This window comes from Colobus angolensis, unplaced genomic scaffold (assembly GCF_000951035.1).
Source record: "Colobus angolensis palliatus isolate OR3802 unplaced genomic scaffold, Cang.pa_1.0 Scaffold31, whole genome shotgun sequence".
Lineage (NCBI taxonomy): Eukaryota > Metazoa > Chordata > Mammalia > Primates > Cercopithecidae > Colobus > Colobus angolensis.
In genome coordinates, this window is record NW_012116377.1 from 6,630,732 (window position 1) to 6,657,295 (window position 26,564).

At 44.1% G+C, this 26,564-nt stretch overlaps 1 protein-coding gene across 2 annotated transcripts in view; it reads right to left on the bottom strand.

Moving 5' to 3' along the window:
- Window positions 1-26,564, bottom strand: part of CHCHD6 (coiled-coil-helix-coiled-coil-helix domain containing 6) — a 253,556-nt gene that overhangs the window by 98,837 nt on the left and 128,155 nt on the right. For both annotated transcript variants that reach the window (XM_011950742.1, XM_011950743.1), the window contains exon 5: window positions 6,929-7,012. In XM_011950742.1, the coding sequence (XP_011806132.1) occupies window positions 6,929-7,012 (84 nt within the window). The remainder of the gene's footprint in view (window positions 1-6,928; window positions 7,013-26,564) is intronic.

Here is a 26,564-nt window from a genome sequence, read left to right on the forward strand (position 1 = left end):
CTTCCCAGCTTTTGCATTTGTAGAACATGTGTAATATAATTTACCTTACAGGGTTGCCGCAAGGATTCACGATGACTTGTGTAAGAGGGCCTGGCACATAGCATATGCTCACAAAATTATTGTGACTGTCATTCTGTAGGACACAGAACTCCCTGTCTGATACTTCTCAATCATCTGCTGGTCATCTCTTCCTCATAAGCGCATGCCTAGAATTAAACTCACAACCTTCCCCAAGTGTAGTAGCTCACCTAAATTTTCTCTTTCTCTTAATGGCACCATTATTCTTTCTCAGGCCAGCCTGTTTTCCCAGCTGCACCACCTGTGGCCTCCCTTCCCACAGAGCACCTCGCTGGGGCCAAGCTCTCCAGCCAGAAGCCCCAGTTTCTCCATGACCAGCCCTGCATGCAGCCCACTGACATCCTGCTCCCTCCAAACACAGCTCCCACCGAGAAGACTTCTGGGCAAAGGCTCCCTCCTCCTCTGGAACCCCGCTGCGTCACTGTTTCCTGATTGCACACACACACGTTCCCTTCTTTATTCCTGCAAACATTTACTGTGCACCTATTCTATGCCAGACACTGCATCCCCAGCTCTTGGCGATGAATCACCTGATGAATCAGACCAGCAAGGAGTGTGCTCGCAGATGTAGAGCAGCCACAGGCGCTAACAAAACAGTGTGGCAAGGGCTAGAATATGCACAGGGCCCAAGCCTCAGCAGGGGACAGAAGATGGAGCAGCAGGCGATTCTGCAGTGCCTATGGGGCACTCCAGTGAGGTGTAGCTCCACACCCAGCCCCCATCCTGTGCCCATGCCCCAGGTCTCACAGCACCTGACACAGGGTTTTAGCAACTCTACTAGACTGAATGGATATGGAGTAACCCGGTCAGAAGAGGAGGCACTCAGAATTACAGAACTCAGAGGAAGCAAGAGCCCAGAGGGCTGGGTGCAAACAGATGTGGGCTCGCAGCGGGCCTGCTGCATTCCAGCTGTGTCTCTCCATAAGGCAAGTAGCCTCTCCCTACTGGTCTGTCCTCCAGTCGCACAAGGAGGTGAGACAAACACACAGATGGGCCTGGGAGGGCCTGGAAGAGGATGTTCAAGGCCTGTAAGGTCCCTGGGATTTGGAAAGCAGGCCCTGAGCAGAGCCTTGCAGGCCAGCAAAGAGGGTGCCTGGCAGCAAGGGGCAGCAGAGGCCATGGGGCACCCCTGCTGGGCTGCCTTCCTCAGCTGTAGCCCACTTTTTATGAAGCCTCACACGCTGACTCTTTCCTGAGAGCACAGCCAGATGAACTCTCAGCAACTGAACACACCTGTAACTAACACCAAGGTCATGAAAGGAAGCCTTACCTCCCCACCACAGGACCCCTGCTAGTCACTGCTACCCCCACAGGGTAACCATTATCCCAGTTGCTAACAACATAGATGTGCTGTGCTGCTTTCACCCCTTCTGTAGATGGAATCACACAGTTTGCAGGTCCTCTTCCTTAGCCGGCTCCTTTGCTCAGCAGTGTGTCTGGAGTTCCAGCAGCAGCACCTGCAGCTGTGGACATCTCACTTTCATGCCAGCAGTGCTCTATCATGAATACTACTGGCACTTGCCTCTCTCCTGATTTTCAGGACTATCATGAATGACACTACCATGGACATTCTACAGTCTCTCTTCTGGTGAACCTGGGGGCACATCTGCACCGGGTGCAGAATGCTGGGTCCTGGGGCATACCCAAGTTCAGCTTTAAAAGATGCTGGCTATTGATCTTCCACAGTGGCTATGCCAACTTACACCCCACCAATGGTGTTTAGGTTCTTGGAGTTTAGGTTAAACCACATCCTTGTCAGCACTTGGAGCTGTCTGTCTTTTCCACTTTGGCCATTCTTCCAAGTGTGTAACAGTATCATGTTGTGGTTGTAATTTGCATTTCCCTGATATGTACTGAGGATGAGCTTTTTTCACGTTTGCTGACCACACCTTTTCTTGTGAAGTGGAAATCCTGTATTTAATTCCTCCACCAAATACCTTGTGTAGCTTGTGTTTCCCTACACACCAAGGGACAAGGCAGAGACCAGCGTGCCTGGGATAGGCACGTCTATTGAGCAGTGTCAGTGAGAAAACTGCAGGGCTATCGGGATCAGAAGATGGTCTTTTCTTAAGAAAACTTGATTGGCAGCAGGGAGTACAATGGGGGAAAGTGCTGACTGCTCAGAGGCAGGGCAGGGAGGCATCTGAAAGGTGCAGGGAGGAAGACTTCAATCCTGGGGAAAGGAGACAAAGTCCAGGAAGAATACGTTTCTCCCTTTCTTCCTGGCTCGGTTTTTGACGCTAACCCTGAAAAAGACCTTCTCCACTTCATAGCTGCTGACTTTGGATAAAGTGAGATGAAGCATTTTACAGAGCTGAGAGGTTCTCTAGTCACAGGAAGCCTGCATATGGGCATCCTCCCATCTGGCATCCTAATCCTCGGCATCTCCCTTCCCTCCCAAACCTGACTATGGGATTCATAAGGCAGGAGCCACAGCTGTCTGAGCCATCTCTGTGCCTGGCATTTAGCAGACTTAAATTGATGTGGAGTAAATGAAGGCTGGGCATTTATTAAAGAGGAGGAAGAGGACAGAAATAACATGAAAGAGGACTGGATACTGAGGTCAGGTACTCTGATGGTTGCTTCACACAAATTACCACTCACCCCAAAACAGCTGGCAGGTTAGTCCTAAATCCTCATTTCAAAGATAAGGAAACTGAGGCTAGAGAATGTAATGACATGCTCAGGGTCATAAGGCTGCTTACATGATTGAGGCAGAAGTAAACTGAGGTCTGCTGGACCCCAAAGCCTACTCATCCCTACCACCCTACTCAGCTCCATGGTTGACTGCAGAAGACAAGGCCTTGGCCAGCCCCAAGTGGTCAACTCCATGGGCTCTCAGGGTCTCCTTCAGGGCCACCCAGCACCGAGGTTTCTACTAGAAGACAATAAAGTGTGCTGGTTCTGAAGAGGCACAAGTCCTCCCTTAGCCCCACAATAGCTGAATCCAGGCATGGTGTGGGTGAATCCCACTCCTGGTTCTTTTGCTTCCTGCAGAAAATTACAAAGTGGCAGCTGAGCAAAGGCTCTGGAGCCAGGTGTGTGGTGGTAGCACAGCTAAGATGGCAAGGGGTTCAGCGGCCATGACTCAAGCCAGCATAGGTAGTCGAGGGTCTCACGTTCCTGGTCCATATGCCAGTATGGCAGATGCACCTGAATGTGTGTTTGGAGTTCTGAGCTAAGGAATCCGGGAATGTCCAACCCGGAGATCCATTCCTTATCTATAAGGAACATCTGAATCTCTGGCCCTTGTGAAGTGAAAATCCATGGAACACAGCTGTACAGGGCATTGAGGCCCTTTGTTTTGGGTTAAATCAAGCTTGTCCAACCCATAGACCAGAGGTTGCATGCAGCCAAGGAAGGCTTTGAATGTGGCCCAACACAAAGTCATAAACTTTCTTAAAACATTACAAGATTTTGTGATTTTTTTTTTTTTTTTTTTTTTAGCTCATCAGCCATCATTAGTGTTAGTGTATTTTATGTGGTCCAAGACATTTCTTCCAGGGTGGCCTAAGGAAGCCAAAAGATTGGCCACCCCTGGGTTTAAATGAAGGTTGCCAGGTAGAAGCTGTTAGGGAGAGTGCTAAGTGAAAATGCTATGGAAACTACATGCTCTTTGGGAGTAGTGGTTCTCTTGCTCAGCCGGCCATGGGGCCTTGCGGTTCTCCTGTCCATCCCACTGCCACTGGACTGTCCCTGTATGTAACTCTTCTGCAAATAAAACCCTATGTCTCATTTGCCGGCTCTGGGGCTCTTGTTTAAGCTCTCAAACATGGTGCCATCCCTATTGAAGTTAATAGGGGTCCCGTGCAAAGATGCCCACAGAAACGGACAAAGACCTTGTTCTATGACACTGTCAGATGTGCGGAAACACCTGGGGAGTGCATGGCCCCAGTCTGCTGGATACTGCAAGACCATCAGAGAAAAGTCTGATGCAGCCCAGAGAGAAGGCTTCCCCATCACAGAGAGCTGGTGTTGGGGTCAGGCCACCATTAATGATAAAAATCCATCTCAGCATGCATATACGTGTACATGCACACATGCTCATCCATTAATCCAAACCTGAAGCACTGTGACATGAAACAGAGCCCCCAGTACTGCAGTGCAACAGGGAAGGAGCCAGCACTTGCCAGGTGCCTAGCACACACAAACACTTTTACAGGCGTTACTTTCCTTAATCCTCCCATTAACTACCAGCAGAAAGCATTAGCATCTCCATTTTACAGACGGAGAAACCGAGCTGAAAGGAGGCACACTGACTGAATTGCTGTGTGGGAGCCAAGGCTCATGGGCTCTGGTGCCCGCACGCCATCAGTTACACCATACTCAATGTCCAGGCTGCTTCTTCACGTGCCATAAGACCCTCACAAGGCCCCTGTCTGTGTCAACACCTCACTGCTTTCTATGGGGAAATGGAAACAATATTGCTCACTTAGATCTTGCAGTGTGGCTGTGAGGAACAATTACTCAGAAAGATTATAAAGTACAGGAGCCCTACAAAATGGGATTTCCATGCTTAAGAATAATCATCTAGGAAATAAATACTGCAGACAAAAAGGTCCAGAAGTCTCTCCCTCCTTGAAAATGAGTCTGGATTTTGTGCAGGCTTTCCTTACCTGCCAGTCTCAACAGGTAGAAGGTGGAGGCTGACCGGCTTCCACGGGTGGATGGCTGCAGGATTCCACTCAGCCCCTTGGATACACCACGACTCGGCCAATAGCCACAGGTATCAGCCTCCCCATCTCAACCTGCTCTCACCCGGGACTGTACTCTGAGCTGTTTTGGGTGGTCAAGGATCATGCAGCAGCTTATCCAACTTTCCTCTGAACAGGTTTTTACTGTCAATTTCTAAACTTAAAGGAAATTGGGGGGAAAAGGAAAGGGATGTGATGATTGGAAAGTCCTGGAGCCGTGTGTACAGAAGCTGGAAATGTCAAGGTCTGCGAGTATTCAACAAATGAAAGTGGAATTGTGTAAAAGTAACAGCTAATAAAAAAAGATTGTCAGATGCTGTGTTTTCCATCTTCCCAGCCATTACAGGAATAAAATTATCCATGGAGAAGATCGAAAACCTTTTTCAAAACTAATACAATTAAGCCTCATTCTTCTGCCTCCTTTCTGCCTCTCCCCCTGGCTCCCCTTTAATCCTCCTATCTCCCGCACCAATCTCCATTTCCTGAGATGTTGGAGGTACTTTCCTTTTTTTTATTATCACCAGCAAAATGCTGTGTTTAAGAGTCAGAAAGGAGATCATGCTTTTGCACCTCCTTCTGGAAGCATTTAATAACTCTTCACAATCATCTAGGAAACCTCGATTTTTAAAAAGCCCACACCTGCATATGTAAGGAGTTTGGACTTCATTTAATGAAGAGAAAGAAGTCTCATCCAGAATTTCCTCTCCTTTAGCAAAGCAGAGACTTGGTTTCTAAGAAGAGAACTAGGGTAGAGATGAGAGAGGAGAATGACAAAAGGAAAATGTATTTTAGAGAGGCAAAAATGCTGCGAGGCTCTTTCCCTTCCACCCGAAACAGACATGTACACATGCCTCTAGCAGCCAAGCCCAGGGAGGGAAACATGAGGAGCACAAAGGAGACCAAAGAATTGCACAAATAAAAAAACAAAAACACAAACAAAAAAAACCCCCGTGCCTATGAACATATGGGAAACTGTGATAATGAGAACTATGGCTGGTGGAATTTTTTTTTACCCTTTTCTAGGATCTCAAATCACAATCCTTGTCATTATAAGCTACAGTCAAATCTGTGCATGAGACTGCTCTGTGAAAGATTTGCTTGTTAAGGGCCACTTGGAAAGCGGCTCAGAGGTGCACTGCCGTTCCTCAGACCGTGGGATATCACCATCAGCACTCTGTGTTCACGGCATGTCAACTCTGGCCAGCGCCTAAACACCGGCAAAGGTGGACAAGCAGGTGTTGATGGGGCATGGAAGAACCTGCCTCTTTTCCCCATGGCCTGGAAATCCAGAAACCCACGTTTCTGCCAGGCTCCCCTGTGGCATGGCACAGGAGAAAACCCCTGTGGAAATCAGGCCCCTCAAGCAAACTGTCAATTTCAAAGCTCCAAACCGTGACAAATGATTTGCGAAGATTTGCCTGCAATAAGCTGATGGCTCAGGTTGCTTGGCATGCTGTCTCAGGCATGAGGGGGAACAATTTTTTTTTTTTAACCTCCCAACCATCCCCTCCCACATCTTAAGCCATTTCTTTGAAAAATCTGTCATGATCTACAAATTAAACCAAAAAATAAGCAAGTTACCAAATGAATTTTCAAGAGTCGTGGTAGGGTTTTTGTTTTTCTTTTTTAAAGGCATGATGATGTTTTTAAACCTCATTCATTTCAAAGACTTATCTTTAGAAAAGCAGTGAGTGTGCAGCTGTAGTGCACTTTGATCTTCCCAACTCCCAGGAGAAAATCAATAATACAACTTTAATGTATTTGTATAGCAAGACATCACATTATTATTATTATTTTTACCAAATGCAGCTTAACTAAAGTGGAAAAGGTATACCGGGACTCAGCACCGCCCTGTGGTGAAAGTGAATTTTTTTCTAAAATTGTACTACTCTAGAGCCAGCCACACTCAACAAAAAAAAAGGTGGGGCAGTGGGGAGACAATTAAAAACCAATTATCTCCATGAATGCAACTTGGTGAAAGGCTCTATTTGGGTGCCTGCTGCAGAATGCAGAAGGGCATCTCCAAGGAGTGACTGACAATTGGGCGAATGGGTACTGGGCCTGCGGACTCCTGTCTCCCCCCATCACGGTGATGTGTTCTGGTCAGATGCCTTTAGGACCTAGCCCCAAGGAATACAGCCAAGCAGGAGTCTTACCTTCCTCTCAATACGCCCCAGCTGCTCCTTGTAAAAGGTGTCACGGCGTCTTAGCTCTGCCTCTCTGCTCTCCAGCTCCCTGGCCTGTTTGGAAGAGAACAAAGCCCATGTTAGCCAGCAGTGATGGTGCTGGAATGGTGCTGCAGGGAGAAGGTGACGGACATTTCTGCTCACATTCACAATGAGAACAGTAGCAATAATGAATTGAAAACCTTATGAAACGCCAGATCATTCACATATATTGTGCTTAATTTTCACAACAATCCTTCAAGGTGAGTAATTACTATAGCCATTTCACAGATAAACAATAACATTTATTGATTATGGGAGTCCTGTTCACAGTGCTCCCACAGTTATTTCCTTTGATCCTTACCATACTTCTAAAGGGCAGGTGGGATCATCATGATCCCCCACTACAGCTGAGAAGCCAGATGACAACAGGGAGCCTAAGTAGCTGTTCAAAAGCTCATAGCCATTCAGACAGTAGCTGGGGTCTGAACTTTGGTCAATGTAGTTGTGTCTGGCCGCTGGGTGTGCTGCCATGAGCCACACAGCTATGTGTTGGCCTTGGTGTCCTTACGCTTGGAACCATGCCATGCCACAGCCTCATACTCTCAGTTGGAAGGAGCAGGGATCCACGCCTGCAGGAAGACAGGCACAGAGTCAGCTGGAGGGGTGCTGCTCCCTCACCCGCCTGATGGGGATGGCTGAGTCCCTGTTGGAGCATAGGTCCAAGGGCTCTCCCTCCAGGTCCAGTTAGGCTGAGGGCTCAGCTTACCAGGGCAAGCAACCTGAGGCTGGCAGACCTCAGGTTGAACCCAGCCCACCCTTAACTAGCTAGGCGACCTTGAACAAGTTCCTGACCTCCAGCTTCCTCAGGTATGATGTGTAAAGCTGGAAGGGACGCATAGCTGTACAGAAGGTTAACGGAAACCCCAACGGAAGTGGGCAGGGTCTCAACAGGCCTCCATAAAGGGTCACCAGCACATGGCAGGGCAGGGATGTAAGTCCCATCACTGGGATACTCACGTCCCCGAAGTCTCCGGGGGCTTCCCAGGACCAGGCCCTAGGGCCCCCTTCTACCCTCCACGGGTCAAATGTGGAACAACTCCACACTGAGTGTCAGGGTGGAGACAGTCACAGAGGCCTGGGAGCTCAGGACTGCCTTTTGTGACTGTATGGAGGAATAACACCATCTGCTTGCTGTCTACCCCTGTGCTAGGGCTGTGTGTGCTCAGGTTCTCCGCTAAGTTCCTGATGGCACTTAATTAATCCTCACTACCCCCAAGAGCACAAGCTAGCCAGTGGTAGACTGTGAACCTAAGTTCATATGACTTCCAAGTCCTGAGCTTTTTCCTTTTAAGCCACACTATGGTATCAGCACATGGGTTTGAATCACTCAAAAATATGGGGTAAGACATGAACCCAAGTTTTTGAAAGCCCATCTCCCTGGCAGTGCTACTCCTACTGACACAGAACCTTGCAGAACAACCAGCAAGATAAGTTTGTAATAAGAGCTGACCACTCACCAGTGCTCCTGAGTGCAGAGTACCAGGAGAAAGACTCAGGCGAAAGGGCCACACCAGGCCAGTGGGCTTGGGTGGCTGGCTGAACCCCTCCCTGAGAGTTAAGTTCTAACACTAGCTCTATTACTGACTGGTCTCTAGGAAGCCTGAGCAAGATGCTGTCTTGTCTGTTTTCCCCTTACCTGTATCAGGGAGAAGAAGTAATAACCTGGATCCCCAGGCAGCTGCAGAGGATCTAAAAATGCCAGGAAGGCTTCTGGAATGCCAACACTTCAGAAAAGCTAAATACAAACAGTGGGACTAAATGCCAGGAATTTCTCGCAGGGCTTTTCAAAGTGTGCTGCTGAAGCTGTGTCCCAGGAATGCAAGCACGGCTAATCTGTGCTGGGCCTCTCAGCACTCCAGCACTTAACTGTTACCAATCCCTGGTGCAGTCAGAGGAGAAGCTTGTCTGATGCAATTAAGCAGCCAGTAAAGGAAAGTCTCTGAGGGCTCTGGACCTGCCATTTTTTGACCAGCAGTCCCAGCCAAGCAGGAAGATGACGTCTGAAGGCAAAACCATCATAAGGCTCTTCAGCTGCCATTCTCTACAGTTAAGTGAAGCAGCAGAGACAAGGAGGTGAGTCCACCCGTCCACCACCATCCCACTGACACTGTGATGCCTCCTCTGGGCCGAGGCTACCAGAATGCTCATCCTGAAGCTTTCAGGGCCTGTGCCAGCAGGATGTCCATGTGAGGAATGGGACACAGGACTAAAGTGTTGGGTGAAGATGTCTAGCCATCAGCACCTCCTTAGGCTAGAGACTGTTCACACAAACAGGAAGAAACATTGAGGACATCAAGGCCTACTTTTCTATTCATGTCCAATGCAGCACAATTCAGCAGTTAAGAATGAAATGAACTGTTTGGAGAGGGATGAGGCTATGCCTCCCACTTGAATGAAAACTCTGCGATGTGCACCATATCCCCAACACCTTGGCTTCGTCACAAGTAAGCCACCAGGGTGGCAAGCTCACCGCCTCTAATTCATCTGCTACAAAGCACTGCCCACCGGCTCTGCTCATCTGAGATTTAGAATGCAATCCCAATGACTGACAATGGACAAGAGGTGACACGACAAATGGCTGTAGAAACTGAGTATGACACAAATGCCTGAGTGTCAGTGCCTGGCCCAGAGCAGACACTCAATGACCTGGCTGTGACATATGGAAGAGCACATTGGGCAGTACCTGCCACTCCACACAGTTGCCCCGCAGTCTCATAGTGGCTTCCTAGCACTCATGAGAGGCCACGCAGCACGCAGCACAACTGTGGCTTCAGTGCCTGAGTGTATCACTTACCAGAACACCATGAAGGACACCTCTGTGTGACAGACAGAACTGTAAAAGGGCTGAGGGCACAACAAGGAAGCCAGAGAGAGAATCTCTGCTATCATGAAGCTTAGATCCCAGTGGGAGATGCAAATGTGTGTGCAGATAAATAATTTCAGAGAGATGTGCTGGGGAGACCATAAGACAGACTCACTTGTAGGGTTAGCGGGTTGCTATTTTCCCTAAGGAGATTTCTGAGACAGTGTTCAGGGAAAAATTTTGGAATTAAGAATGTTGTCTCTAATATAAAGGTAATATATCACCATTATGAACATGTACTCAGCAGATGACAGTCTTTGCATAGAGAATTGAAGGAATCTGCATGATTTGGTCAAGGACCTCCTCCAGTCAAGACAACACAGTGAGTTCACACTTTGATGCCTCTACCCTACTCCGAACACATAGCATTGGCAGATAAATTATAGAACAGGTGACCAAAAAGACACAGACAGGTTCAAAAACAAGATTAAAGTGTCCAATACCAAACAGAAATGCAAAGCAGTGGGTGGGGCTGAAGCCACAGGCCTGCTGGCTCCAAGTCTGGAGCAGGCAGAGGCAGTCAGGAACCCTCTTTATCATGCAGGGTCAGAATAAACCACATTCTGCACAAGTGGGGCCCTGAAGCCAAGCTGGCGACCTGCAGCCTAGGGATCTCCCTAAAATAAGAAGCTGATATAAAAAACTTCTGAAGACCTCCACTGAGGGACAGGGTTTTCAGTTTGCTTAAACCTAGAAAGCCCGGAAGCTACAGATCCCACTCCTGGATGACAAATGAACCTAGTCACTCAGTTCCTGGCTCTGCAATATCACCAGGACCACTGTGGAGACAGGCCTCAGAAGGCCAAAATCAGACCTGGTCCCGCACTGGGGTGCAGGTGTAGGTGACAATAGAAATATTGAACTTCCCACTCCAAATGAACCTACAAACTGAATCTCAAATATGTGAAGAAATAGAATTTCTAAAAAGACTACCAATAAAAGCAGTAACTGAAATATGAATTCACTCCAGATGACATTAATTTTATGGGACAATATGACAAAGGATTTCAAAAAACTTTTTACTATGCAAAAATTTAAACACAAGAAAGAAGAATATAATAAAACCCCAGATAGCCATCAGCAAGCTTCAACAATTAGACACTAAAGAGATTTTCTTTCATCTCTACCCTCCACCTTCTCCACCCAAGTTTCTTACAGATCTCTTCATCTACATAGCTTCAATATGTTGCTCTAAAAAATAAGGACTTTTAATTTCTAAAACACAACCATAGTAGTATTGCATATCAAAAACAATTTAACATGAATTCCTTAACATCATCGGATATCCAGCCAGCATTACAACCTCCAATTGATAAATAATTTTAAATATGCATATTTAACTTGCTCAAAAAGATAAAACGAAGTAACTTCTGAATTACAAAAAAGAAATTATGAACCTGAAACAGGCTAACCACTAAATAGGTAAAGATTGTACATTTAAAATCTACAAAATAAAAAATGAAATCGATAAGACAAACTCTAAGCTGAGGACAGCAAGGGAAAAATTATCAAACTGAAATGAAGTATGGAGATTTGAGCAAGAATGTACCAATGGAAGACAAAGATAAAAAGTCGGGAGGACTGCTTGAGTCCAGAAGCTGGAGATCAGAATGGGCAACAAAGCGAGACTCCATTTCCACAAAAAATAAAAATAAAAAGTTGGCTATGGTGACACATGCCCACTACTTGAGAGGCTGAGGCAGGAGGATCTTTTGTTCCCTGGAGTTTGAGGCTGTGGTGAGTTATGATCGCACCACTGCACTCCAGCCTGGACAGCAGAGTAAGACTCTGTCTCAAAAAAACAAACAAACAAACCCAAAGATAAAAAGTTTGATAAAAGCTAAGAACTGTGGAAGACAGACTGATGGTCCAGAATGTGTCTAACAGCTGTTTCAGAAGATGAGAAGGGAAAGACTGGAGAGGAGAAGCGGGTAAGAGAGGGGAAGGAGGATGGAAGCCAGAGTAGAAGGCAGGTGAGAGGACGGGAGGTAGGCAAGCGGAGGGAGAAAGACACTGGTAGGGGTGAGTGAGGGAGAGTGGGAACAGGGGAGGGGAGAGAGAGGGAGAGGATGGTAAACAGAAAAGACCAAATAAAACTATAGAAATAAGTGTAAGTAAATTGGTTACCACAAAAAGCACATGAAGGGGGCCTCTAGGATGGCCCCTGATGATCTCCACCTCCTAGGCCTCATGGCCCGGTGGGATCTCCTCCTCTTGAGTGTGGGCTGGAACTTGAGACTCATTACTAACAAATAGAATATGGCAAAGTGATGGGATGTCACTTCTAAGATTTAGTTTTAAAAGACAGTGATTTCTGTCTCGCTCATACGCTTTTCCTTGTCCACATTGATGAGGCAAGCTTCCATTTTATGAGTTGCCTCCATTACCACTGGGAAGACAGGTCTCAGAAGACCAAAATTACATAGTAAGACACTGAGGGTGGCCACTGACCAACAGCCAGTGAGGACCGGAGGCCCTCAGTCCATCAGCCCTCAAGGAACTGACTCCTGCCCACAGTCATGTGAGTGAGCTTGGAAGCAGACCCTCCCCCAGTGGAGCCTTCAAATGAGACAGCAGCCCTGGCAGATACCTTGACTACAAGACCTTAGGGCAGAGGCACCCAGCTAAGCCAGGCCCAGATGCATGACCCATAGAAACCACAAGACAATAAATGTTTAAGTCACTACATTTTGTAATTTGTTACTTAGTAATTGTTAACTAACATAAGATATGAACTGATTAATCTCACCCTTAAAAGAAAACTGATTATCAATTTGGATAAAAGAAAGGAAAAAAAACCTAATGACTTGCTACTTACAAGAAACCCAAGCCCCCATACTAATGGCCTTACAGAAAAAAAGAAATCCTCCACTGGACATAAATATATAGTGTAATGTCTACTGTTTTATTTTGTTTACACAAAATGTTGAGCATTAAATCAAAACTTTAAAAATACACACACACACACACACACAAGTGCATGCGAAAATAATGACCCTCCATATAGAGATAAAATACTGAAACCAGACACATTAATGGCCCTGACTGGAATTAAGACAAAGGGACTTTAAATAACTATGATGAATATGTTAAATAACCTAGTGGAAAAAGGTAAATATCATATGTGAAGATACAGAGAATTTCCACAGAGTGATACAACTATCTTGCCTCCATTGTTCATGATGAGAAATCAGTCTTTCATATTACTGAGGATTCCTTGTAGATGATGAGTCACTTCTCTCTTGCTACTTCCAAAATCTTCTCTTTGACTTTTGACAGCTTGATTGTGAAGTTCTTAGGTGTGGATCCCTTTGAAATCTTGTGCAAAGCCACATACATAGTCTTGGTCTTTTAAAATCCCAGGAATAGCATATGAGCTTTTCAAAGCCTCCTATGGCCACCTCATTCCCTAGCTTTTCTTTTTAAGCTTTCAGGTTACCCTATTGTTTGCCCAAATTGTTATCTACCTCCCCAGGCAGCTATACTATTCAACAATTGCCTCTGCTTGTTTTTGACAAATGTCCACTGGGAAAAGGCTGTTGGTATTGGGCAACCTCTGAGTCAGGTTGTATAAAGACGGCCTTATAAGCGGGGTCTCTTTCAGGGAATCACCAGACATGAAAAATAATGACATTTCTCTGGGAATGGGGCTTTGAAGGAGGTCCAACCCTTTTCTGCCCCTTCTGGTGGCTGGCAGGCTGCAGGTCTGCACTGTGCTTGTGGGCTACGGGTTTTCAAGGCTACTGTGGAGCTGCAGGGGAAACAGGGATGGGACATGATAAATTGAAATGCCACAAAGCTCACTTTTCTTACTCATTCATTTTTTTCTTGAACAAATGTTCCTGGATTGATGCAAGCCTTTGGTCAATTTTCAGAGTTCTGAAAAAATAGATTCTGACTACTTTTGCCAGTATTTTCATTGCTTTTATGAAAGAGGATTTTTAGAGGCCCTTATTCTACCAGTTTCACTGACACCACCGGAAACTATAAAACAGAACCAAATGGAAACGCTAGAAATCCATTTCTAGCATGATATAGCATGAATTCACAGATTTATTAGCATATTGGATGGAGCAAAGAATCAGTGAACTTGAAAACAAGGCATTATAAATTATATAAATTAAAACATAAGGAGACAAAAGAATGAAAAATAAAATGGAACAGGGCCCCCAAGATCAACAGAATAATATCAAATATCCAAAGCATACATTTAATTGGAGTCCCAGTAGAAGAGAAAAGTGGGATAAAAGAATTAAAATATATGGCCAAGAATTCTCTGGGGTTGATTGAAGACAACTAAGTCTGAGACAACAAATCTGAGAAGCTCAGAAAAATTCCAAGCAGGATGCTTTTATAAAATTCTTAAATAATTCCTTAAGTAATGGGATATCTTTGAACAGAGATTATGTTTTTGAAAAATAATTTCTAGAGCAACCCTAAAAAAGTAACCCCAAAAGCACAAATAGTCAATAGAGGAGATCATGGAATTCTAAATATATTGACTCATCCCCACTCTCCCCTACCAAAAACAAACCTGCAAGAAAGAAGCAAAGAGGAACAAAGAACAGATGGAACAAACAGAAATCAAACTTCAAGATGGCTGATTTAAATAGTCGCATCAGAAATCACATCAAATATAAACCAACTTAGCCCTTGTATTAGTTCCTATTGCTATGGTATGAAATTACCAGAAACTTAGTGGCTTAAAGCAATATAAGTGTTTTCTCTTACCATTCTAAAGGTCAGAACTCTCAAACAGGTCTTATTTGACTACAATCATGCTGGTGGCAGGGCTGTACCTTTCTAGGGGTTCTAGAGAATAATCTATTTCCTTACCTTTTCCAGTTCTAGCTAGAGGCTACCCCCATTCCTTGGCTCATGGCCTCACATCACCTTGACTTCTGCTACTCTTATCATACCTTCTTTTCTGTCTCTCCTGCCTTTCCCCTTCCCTCATAAGGACCTTGAGATTACACTGAACCCACCTGGATAACAAAGGATAATCTCCCCATCACATATCCTTAACTTAATCACACCTGCAAAGTTCTTTTTGTCATGTGAGAGAAAACATGCACAGGCTCCAGGTACTAGAAGGTAGACATCTTTGGGGGGTCATTATTCTTCCTATCACACTCCCCAATGAAAAGGCAAAGTCCTAACTATGTGTTATTAATAAGAAATAGCTTTTAAATACAAAGACACAAAAATTTGGGGAAAAAAAGAAAAATATATATTGTGCAAATGCTAAGTAAAAAAAGCTGGTGTAGCTATATTAATATTAATTAAAGAAGAATTCAAGATAAAAAATAAGACCAGATATAAAGAGGGGCAGTTCATAATCATAAAAGGGACAATTATTCAAGAATAACAATTCTAAATGTATAGGTACTTATAATAAAACTCCTAAATACATAAAGCAAATCTGAGAGACTAAAGAGGAACATAAGTAAATCCATAATCACAAATACTTTGATCTCCTGCTCTTAAAATATTGATAGAACAAGTAGACAAAAAAATCAACAAGGATATGGAAGATTTGAACAGTATTATCATTCAACATGACCCAAATGACATGTATACAACACTACATCTAACAATAGGAGGAAACATATGCTTCTTAAATACACATGGAACAGTCACTGAAATGGACATCTTGAGCTATTAAGTTTAAAAGGATGAAATCATGCAAAGTATGTTCTATGACCAAAAAGGTATTAAATTAGAAACTGTAAAACACCCAGAAAATCCTTACTGTTGTAAGACACCCAGAAAATCCTCAAATGTTTAGAAAATAAGCATATTACTAAATAACCCACGAGTCCTAACCAAAAGAAACAGTAGTAATAGACTACTGAAAATAGACTTGGAAATGACAGATAATGCAATTAGCAGATGAGGACTTTAAAACTGCTATTGTAAGCATGTTGAAGGATTTAAAGAAAATGTAAACATAATGATATAAATGGAAGCTACTGAAAAGTGCCAAATGGAATTTCAAGAGCTAAAATGAAAGGCTGAAAAAGTGAATACTACCTTAGGAACCTGTGGGACAATTTCAATATCAAGTGGTCTAACATACATGTAATTGAACTCTTGGGAGGAGACAGTGGTAGTGGAAAAACATTTGAATATTTCAAGAATAGATGAAAAATTCCCAGATGTGTTCAGAAATATAAACCATAATCCAATAAGCTAAACTAACCAACTCAACAATATACACGTGATGAATGCAGTAATGCAAATATAAAAATTACATATCTGATCATCTAAAAATACATACTTTTCCTTGATTTGCAAAACAAAACACGAGCCTTACCCCAAAGAATTTCCCAGTCCAGATGGCTTCACCAATTTTAACAAATATTTAAGGAAGAAATCATACAACTTCTAAGCAAATTCTTCCAGCAAATAGAGGAGGAAACACTTCCCAACTCATTTTATAAGGCTACTATAATGATACCAAACCAGTATTCCTCAAGAAAAGAGACGTAAAAATCCTTAATAAAAAAACTGGCAAACCAGTTCCATCAATGTGTAAAAAAGATAATACCCATAACCAACTAGGGTTTATGCCAGCAGGATGCTGGCATAACAACGTACTTCACTACACTAACAAAGAATAAGAAGACAATCATACGATCATTTTCAATAGATGTAAGAAGAGCATTTGACAAAATATGACATCCATTCATGGAGAAAACTTCTAGAAAACTAGTCATAGAAGAAAGTTTCCTCAACTTGATGAAGGACATGTACCAAAAAAATTTATATAAATATCATGCTGATTGGTGTAATATTGAAGGCTCTTCCCCTAAGACAGCAGGGAAAAAGTTTAAAAAGATTTAGAGTATCTGATTAATAAAAGTAACAAGGTTGATCTAACAGACATATTTCTAGAATCTCTACTCCCAAAATTAAATATCTACATTCTTTTACAGATGAATGGAACATTTTTAAAAACATTCCACTCTTGCAGGTCACACCCACCAAAAAAAAAAAAAAAAAAAAGAATTTCAGTGCAATGAAAAGGACAGTTAAAATGAGTTATGGTGATATGTCTTCTTAAATAATTTGTGGGCTAAGATAAAATAATGATAGAAATTTCAAAATTACAAGAATAAAAGTCCTACATTTAAAAAATGTGTGATACAGTTGATGTGGTATCTATGAGGTAAATGTACTTAAATGCAAAATTAAGATTTAAGCAAATTATTCATTTCATATATGAATAAAATAGGATTCAGATTAAGTGACCTGCTACATCACACAGGAGCAGGACTATGAAGACAGATTCCTGACTCCCAGGTCAGCAACCTCACATTTGGGGACCACGTCATTCCATCCTGAGCTGTGTGCTTTGACAATGCAAAAATCATTGGTGGATCATCAAACTTAGAACTAATCTAAGAACACGTATTATAACCATGCTTCTCAAATGTTTAAAGTGCATTTGAATCACCCAGGATTTTGATAAAAGGCAGATTCTAGCTTCTAGATTAGTCTAGACTCATGAAAATTGGGCCCAAGATTCTTTGGGTCTGGGATGGGCCCAGGGTTCAACAGTTCTTTTTTTTTTTTTTTTTTTTTTTAAGACAGAGTCTCACTCTGTCCTCCAAGGAATGGCCAGTGACATGATCTTGGTTGACTGCAGCCTTGATCTCCTGGGCTCAAGTGGTCCTCCCACCTAGGCCTCCCAAAGTGTTGGGATTACAAGTGTGAGCCATTATGCCTGGACTAGATTAAACATTTCCAACATTCCCAAGTAATGGGTTTGTTTTGCTTTGAGACAAAGTCCTGTTCCTTCACCCAGGCCAAATTTTAGTGGCATGATCACAGCTCACTGCAGCCTCAACTTCCTGGGCTCAAGCAATCTTCCCACCTCAGCCTCCTAGTAGCTGGGATCACAGGCACATGCCACAATGCCCAATTAATTAAAAAAAAAATTTTTTTTTGGAAAGACGGGGTCTCCCTATGTTGCTGGGCTGATCTCAAACTCCTGGGCTTAAGCAATCCTCCCAACTTGACCTCCCAAAGTGCTGGGATTACAGGCATAAGCAACCATGTCCAGCCTAGGTAATGTTAATTTGAGTACTAAGGCACTAGATGATGCCTATGGAAAGATAAATGATGGTTATAGTGAGATTGTCAAAACTCTGCAAGATCCATGGTGGGTCTAAATTATGTTCCTCACAACCCTTACTTTAGATTAATGATAATGCACTCTAATTTTAAAAGATAATAAAGAGTAAGGGCTTAAGGGAACAGGCTTTAGACTCAGAAAAAGTTAGATTTGAATACTAGATCTGTCACTTCCTACTTGAGCGACCGTGGTCAAGTCAGAACTTCTCTATGCCACAGTTTCCTAACCCATACAATGGAGAAATTAATACAATCTCTATCTCATAAGGTTGCAGTGAAGTTAAATAAGACCATACACATAAAGTACTAAACAAATATCTGGTACACGTACACTATAATTTTCTTCAAAATAAATAGCAGCCAAGAAATTATTTTCATAATAAAAGTGTTATTATTATTTAATCAGAAAAGAAAATACACCTATCCATGACCATATTAGATAACAGATTTTTAACATAGAAAGGCATATCTCAAAGACAAATATAACTTTGAGATGATCTGGGCTAATATCCACACTTGGAACTGATCCTGAGGTGCTCTGGGATGTTATACGTCAGTATCAGTGTTTTATCTTCCTTCATTACACCTGTCTTCTCTCCCTCTTAATATGTTCATCTATGGTATTAATAACTGTCACAGAGCTCTTTCTAAAACATGTTTTTACATTTTGTATTGAAATATTCACATATCATAAAACTCTTTTAAAATCGATAATGCAGTGGGTTTTAGTACATTCATGAAGTTGTGCAATCATCACAACTATCTCATTTTAGAACATTCCTGTCACCCCAAAAAGAAACTCTGTGCCCAAGAGCAGGCAGCTCCCATTTTCCCCTACACTTAGCCGCTAAATGTCCATCAACTAATAGATGAATTTTAAAATGTGGTGTATCTATACAATGGAATATCATTCAGCCAGAAAAAACAATGAAGTACTAATACATGCTACAACATAAATTAACCTTGAAAACGTTACGCTAAGTGAAAGAAGCCAGACATGAAAGGCCACATAGTATATGATTCTATTGATATGAAATGTCCAGATTAGGCAAACACATAGAGATAGAAAACAGATCAGTGCTTGCCAAGACCTGGGGGCCGGGGCAGGGGTGATGGGAAGTGAGTATTAACGGAAGTAGGGTTTCTATCCAGGTGATGAAAATGTCCTAACCTTAAATTGTGGTAATGGCTGCACAACTCAGTGAATACACTAAAAACCATGGAAATGTGTGCTGTAAATGGGTGATTTCATGGTTTATGAATATCTCAATAAAGATGTTAAAAATACATAAGATTACCAAGGAAACAAATTATATTGAAGTACAGTTATCAAAATATTAAGAAAAAAAGGCCTGAGGTGGGGAGACCAGTGAGAGAGCTGATGTAGTAATCCAGGTTGGGGAGCACGACAAGGTCTGCACTGAGGCTGGATTGTAGGGTGAGGGGGTGCAACAGGAGAAGACTGACCGATTAGATGCAGCGGGGAAAGGAGGGAGAAAAGCACAATGATCCCTCCAGGTTCCGGCTGAAAATGAGAACTACGTCTACCTATGTTGTAACGATAAATGAAATTAGTGCACCTTATACTTGTATGTCTTCTATACACAGCTACATACATTCCCACAGCTAATACAGTATTTAGCATGTGGATATATGGTCATATAAATTTCCAAATTATTGCCAGATGCCAACTTGGCATAGGTATGTCCTTGTGTTTATACAGAGAGATGTCCAAAGAACAAATTATATGTTCACTGTTCTGTTTACCTGCTTGTACTCTTCCTAAACCACAAGTTCCTGGAGGCTGGAGGCTGAATTGTGTTACTGCTTAATCCCCAGTGACACAGAGTAAATATTCCCTGCAAGAATAAAATGGCGAGGCATGGTGGCTCACATCTATAAACCCAGCATTTTCGGAGGCCAAGGCAGGAGGATCACTTGAGCTCAAGAGTTCAAGACCAGCTCAGGCAATATAGTGAGACTTCATTTCTACTATTAAAAATAAAAATTAGCTGGGCATAGTGATGCATGCCTGTAGCCCCAGCTACTAGGGAGGCTGAGGCAGGAGGATCACTTGAGCCCAGGAGATGGAAGCCACCGCGAGCTATGATAATGTCACTGCATGCTGGGTGAGCAATAGAGCAAGACTGTCTTTGAAAAAAAAAAAAAAGGAATAAAATGAAGCTGAGAAGGTGATTTTGTGAAAAGGAGATGCTAATCATTAAGACAGTACAGTACACTGTGATGGTTAAGAGGCTTGGGTTCAAATTCTGGCTCTAACAATTATTTGCAATTTCTCTGTGCCTCAGTTTCCTCATAGGGCTGCCATAAGAGTTTGCTGTGATTCTGCCCTGTTGTAGGTGTCCTGGCAATGCTTGGGCTTGTCTGTTGAGTCTGAAGAAGAAACCATCACTAAGAATCCATCCCTCCCTTCCTTCCATAAGCCAGCTTGGACAGATGCACACCATTCCACGAGGTTGGCACAATTCAGCAGGGAGGTGCAGCTGATAAAGGGACTGCAGAAATGCAGACCTTCCTTCATTGACATCAAATGGGTCCTGCTGAGGCCCAAGCCTGGAAGAGTGAGGAGGGGCAGAGCTGAACAGGCATTGTTGACCCTAAGACCAAGTCCCAGCTCTGTCAAAGGCACAGAAAAATCAGGAGAGGCTGCTTCTCTAGGGTCATCTTCCTTACTTTCCAAAATCACCTACCTGTGCCAGGAGGGACAGGCAACTCAGAAACATGCTATGAAGAGGGATGCTCAAAGCCACGTCTTTGTTCCTCATTACACGATACACATTTTCCAAGAGTCACTGATGCCTCACAAGGAAACTCTGAAAAAACATTCTATTACAAGACCATCTGCTGAAATACTGTAGGCTCTCTGCAGCCCCCATTTCCTTTTATTACCAGGGAAAGCCGCATGAAAATTGGTCTTGTTCTGAAGGCTTGTAGACACAAGACTCATGCTGCTTCCTTCCAAATCTCCACTTGCAGGCTGCAGGGTTGAGACTGCTCCCCCGCCCCATCTGCACTGTGGACATGGTTCCCATGGCTGGGAGGATGAGGGAACGGAGACTTCAGGTGTGAGGGATCACAGGACAGATGGCCTCCCAGGCAACCAGAACCTGCTCTACTTCATGTTACCCAAGTAAGAAAAGAACAAGACAGCAGGGAAGGAGATGGTGGAAATGCTCAGAGACAGTTAACTCTGTGTATGTCTGACACATTTTATCCAATAAGTACCACATTCTCTGCAGCCTTCTTTCCTCTTAGCAACACCTAGATATTGGTCAGGGCAAAAGTATAATCTTGGTCATAACAAAATAAGAATCAGTGACATCTCATGAAACAATCAGGCACGAGTTTATAAAAGCAACAGTGACCATTTATTACCAGTCAATAAATAATTCCTTAAGTGCTCCATTAACTTATACAATAACCTAGTGAAATAGTTAAGTATTATTAAACACTATGTATATATGTATGTATGAATGAATGAATGTATGAATGAATGAGACAGGGTCTTGCTCTGTCACCCAGGCTAAAGTACAATGGCATGATCTTGGTTCACTGAAGCCTCGACCTCCTGGGCACAAGCCATCCTCCCACTTCAGCCTCCTGAGTAGCTTGGACTACAAGCACACCATGCCTGGCTAATTTTTAAAATTTTGGTGAGATGGGGTCTCACTATGTTGCCTAGGCTGGTCTTGAACTCCTGGGCTCAAGCAATCCTCTTGCCTTGTCCTCTTAAAGTGCTAGAATTACAGGTGTAAACCCATTTTAAAGGCAAGAAAATGAGGCACAGAGTTATGAAGTCACCCAGGGCCGCACAATCAATACATGGCAGAGGAAAAGTTTTAAAGTAATGGGCTTCATCTCCTGGTGTAATAAGATCCTACCTGGTATAATTTTCCAAGCAAGGCTATCTTAAGAAATCATGATATCATCTCTGCAATGTCTAATAAAGTTCTAGGGCACAAGGATGATAAGGTCGGAAATGAAATGTAGAACCACACTGGTGCACAATTCCCTTTAGTGGAGGGCTGGGAGGAACCCCAGATTTGCACAGAGCACCAACAATTAACCATATGGGAGCTTGGGCCGGTGAAAGCCCAAAGCGATGTCCATTTCTCCCCAGGAAGAATAGGCCAGTAGGCCCCTCCCCTGCGCTTGCTCCCAGCCTTCAACAGTCCTTACCTGTCGGCATCCTCAGCATGCTGTCTTCCTGGGCCTGTGCCACGAATTTTGTTCCTCCAGAGCAAAGCCAGCCTGGCCCAGGCAGAGCACCTGAGCCCTGGTCTACCCAGGCACACCTAGCTCAGCCAGCACCTCCACATTCCTGCAGATGCCCTCTCTCCTCTCAGCATCTCCACACAATCTCTGCTACGGCACTTTGCCTCTCCTGGTCAATGTCCCCACTGCTATTTCACTCTTGTTTGCACTGTCTTCAGTACCAAAATTGTACTGAATGCTTGTGGACTGTTCTCAGAGCCTGGGATCCTGCGATGAGTGAGACACACAGGAAGGGATGGACAGATGAACATAAATTAATGAGTGAATGTAATGTCAGATGGTGAAGAAGAGCTGTGAAGAACAGAGCGGCGGTCCAGAGAGGCGGGGGTGAGGACTCATTCACAGGGAGTGACCAGAGAAGGTCCCTTTCAGGAGGTGACATTTGAGCTGAGAGCTGCATAACAGGAGAGAAGGCCATGAAGATCTTGGGGAAGTTCATTCCTAGCTGAAAAAACCAGTGCAAAGGCCTCTGAGTGGGAACAAATGTGACATATTCGAGGGACATAACAAACACCATAACAAATATCTGGGAGTGGAGTGGGGGAGTGGTGAGAGGCAGCATGAAAACCAGGCTGGGGCCTAACGGCACAGGGCCCTGCAGCCCTGGTGATGTGGTGCACTGCCTTCTATGAGCACGGGAAGCCACTGGAGAGCTCTGAGCAAGAGAGCGATATGATCTATTTATTTATTTTTTAAATCCAGCTCATAAAAGCTGAACTGGAAGGCTTCTGCCCAAGAGGACAGCCTGATTATCTCCCTTCCCACACCATGCACTCGCATGCACAGGCACACAAAATATTAACTGTGGTTGTGACAGCTGTAGCTATGGAAAGGCGGCAAGGAGAAACCTTTACAGAAGAAATAATATGCGATTTTCTAGCAGAACACCTTTTAAAAAGTAATGCTGGAGAACAGAATCCCTGCCTGTGAGGGAGGCAGGGGCTATCTTTATGTACAGGGTAACAGCATGCTGCTTGAAATAAGCAAGAGTTGGGTAAAGCAGAGCTTACTCATGCTTCTAAATCTGCAGGCTGAAAAGAGAGATGGGGAGGGAGAAAAGGAGCCAGTGATTCAGCTCTGCTGCCTGCTGCTTCTCACTGCAGCTCCAAACAGTAAGAGTTCAGAGAAGTTGCTCAAACATGACCAGCAACAGACCTATAGTTTCTTGCAGAGAACAAGAGTGATGAACCTGCCCAGTCTCCGGTGGGAAATTCATGAACTGAGCAGAGCCAGCCAGGTGTGTGTGGTCTTCCATGCCCAGAGCATCACCAGTCCGCCCTGCCCCACTCTTACGTCACTTCAGACCTCAGGGATTGTAAGCTGATGAGTCACAGAGGTTCTTTGGAGAACCGTGAGGTTAAGGGAGTCAGAGAAGTGGCCCCTACCTGACCAGAGAGCAAGCTGCCTGGCCACGGTCACACCCTCAGCCTGTAACGATGTCAGGCAGGCAGGCAGTCACCCCATACCTACTGGAGGGACCGGGGCTCTGTGGGGAGCACTGTCCTGCCTCTGCTGTTGGCACCTACACCCAGGCAAAGAGGACAACACTGGAGAACAGGGAATTGTTGGCCTGCAGCTAGGGTGGGGCTCACTGGGCCACCTCCACCAGATAAACTGTCCCTCAGGGGTCTCAGAGGCTGGTCAGAAACCTGTTCCAACTGTTTGTGGATCTATCTAGGATCCCCCACCCGGGCTACTTTTCTGGAGAATGGATATTAGAAACTAGAGAAACACTTTTCTTTGATCTAGTCTCAACCAGCTACAAATACTGCCCATGGAACAGTGGAGCTCTCATTCCTCCAGACACACCAGGGCTTCCAAGGCCTGTGCTTCTGGCTCCAACTGTTCTTTGCCAGAAATGTCTCTTTTTCTACACCCTGCCTGCCCAAGTGCTCTGCTGTTGCCGACTGTCAAGGACCCAGTCAACACTTCCTTCAGCACCCTATTAAAACCTGTGTTGGAGTCTTGGGGAGGTTCTGTCCAATTTCTAATAGGAAGCTGTCCTATATCTAAGTGGAGATCAGATATGTATGCTATCTCTGTCCTGAAGTAGCCAGGGACAGACCCCCCACTTGGGCTCAGATAGTCATCATCACACAAAACTAAACCCTGAATAAATGACACAGAAAGGAGGGACTGATGGAGACTGGCTTGACAAGAGACCACAGCAACAGCAGTAGTAGCAAGAGTACAATGATGCAACTGGTAGGGCTTCATGACCTAGGAGCTCTCCTGCTTCCAGCCCATTCCCCAGGCCTGGCCTTCCAGCTCCATGCCCACAGGCAAGCCCCCAATAACTCTCTAATTAATTCCTTCTGCTTATGATAGCCAGAGTTGGTTTCTGTCACTGTAATCAAAATCCCTGAATGACTTATTTTTTCTTCTCTCTCCATCCAAACAGAACTGTATCACCTATCTGTACTCCCACAGCACTTAAATACATCCTATAATTATTCTAAGTATTCTTATGCTAATTGGTCTATAGCTATTGATCCCCCTGCAAATATAGGGGCTTCATGAAAGCAGCAGCCCTGAGTCACTTCTGTTGGTGTCCCCACGCCTGGCATGAAACTTGGTAGGCAAATGATGCATAAATATATGTTGAACTAAATTTACACTTCCAAGATACATTCATGATTTCACGCATATGATGAATTATTAAGTAACGTTATTGGTAATTCTAACAAAAGCAAAACACAGGTCACCGAATACAGTGCTGTAATTTTCAACAATCTTCTCGAGAGGTTGTATATTTATTCTCCAAGGACTCATCATTATTGTACCACTAAGTATTGAGTGGATGCTGGATAAGGGCCCTGAACTCAAGATGGCATAGCTATCAGACAGCAAGGCTGGACTTCCATAGGTCTACATAGTTACAAAGCCCACATTCTTCCCACTTGCCACACTGCTTCCCAGTAGGTCTCCATCAAAGACATATAGCATGCAACGCACTGTGTGAATGATTCTAACAAAGCTGCTATTGTTCAAAATATTGTTTAGAAACTGTTTTCAAATTTCACACATTTATGCAGATCTTCAGAAGTGGCAAATCTTCTGTCTTTCAGGGAAGTATGAGTTTCTGGAAAGAGCTGAGTGTCTGTACCCGTGCCAAGGAAGGAGGCAAGGTATCCTGAAGGGGGTGGAGCCAGTCACAGTATATGAAATGTACCCCCAACTTCGGGAGAAAACTGTCTCCCTAATACGGCTCCTTAACTAACAAGTCCTCGGAGTACAGGGTTTTTACTCTGCTTTGAGTTCTGAGAGATATAGGTATGAGCATGTGCACATGTGCATGTGTGTGTGTGTGCATGTGCATGCAAGTGGCGTGTGGGCACATGCATGCACACAAGCAACAGACTACTTCTCATTGCCTATGAATACTGTGTCGCTATGTGCCTTGTCTCTCCCCATAACTTTCTTGGCCTCTTTGGGAGCATCTAGCACAATATGAGGGCTGTATCTGCAAAGTGCATAATCCAAAGTGATGACTGTGAAGGCAAGGGGCTAATGTGAGGTCCTCCCCACCCTTTCCATACCTGTAGACCTTGGCTGGGGGAGAAATTCCCCTCTTGTGGTCTTTTCTCCTTTTGAGAAGGGGTGTGGTGGCCCTAACTCAGCTGGCTCTAATCATTTCTGGTCCTATACCAGCCCTCCCCCTTTGTCTGGGTCAGACCACCAGGAGGCACTACTTGAGTCCTGTTCCCAAGGATGCTACAAAGTGGAAAGAGTAAGTAAAGCCCAATGACATATGAATATGGCAGCAATTCTAAGAACCAAAAGACTCTCCAGTCTTCCTGTATCTTCCTCTTGGCAAAGGCAAGAAACAGTACCATTCTTCCTTTGTAAAGCAGGCCCTGAGGACTTCACAGCTCAGAATCTGAGAGGTTTAAGCAGGAAACAAGCAGCACAAGTTTGCAGGAAGGATCCTGCCAGCTTTCATCATCTATTCCACAAATATTCAAAAGCAGCTACTGGATAACTGGCACTGAGTGGGATGTTATGGAGATGGTAGAGACGGCGCACACCAAGCCTGCAGATGAAGGTGCTCTGCCATTGCTGAACCACGGACACCACCCCTGTATGAGGCTAACTTAGAATAAGAAAAGGCAGTAAGCTTCTGGGGAGAGGAAGAGACAGGAGATGTTCATTCAACAGCCTACAATAAGTCCTAGACAAGCCATCATATACATTAACTATTTCATTAGATACTTAGAGCCAGAGAGACCTTGTTTTTTTTTTTTTTTTTTTTATTTTATTTTTTTT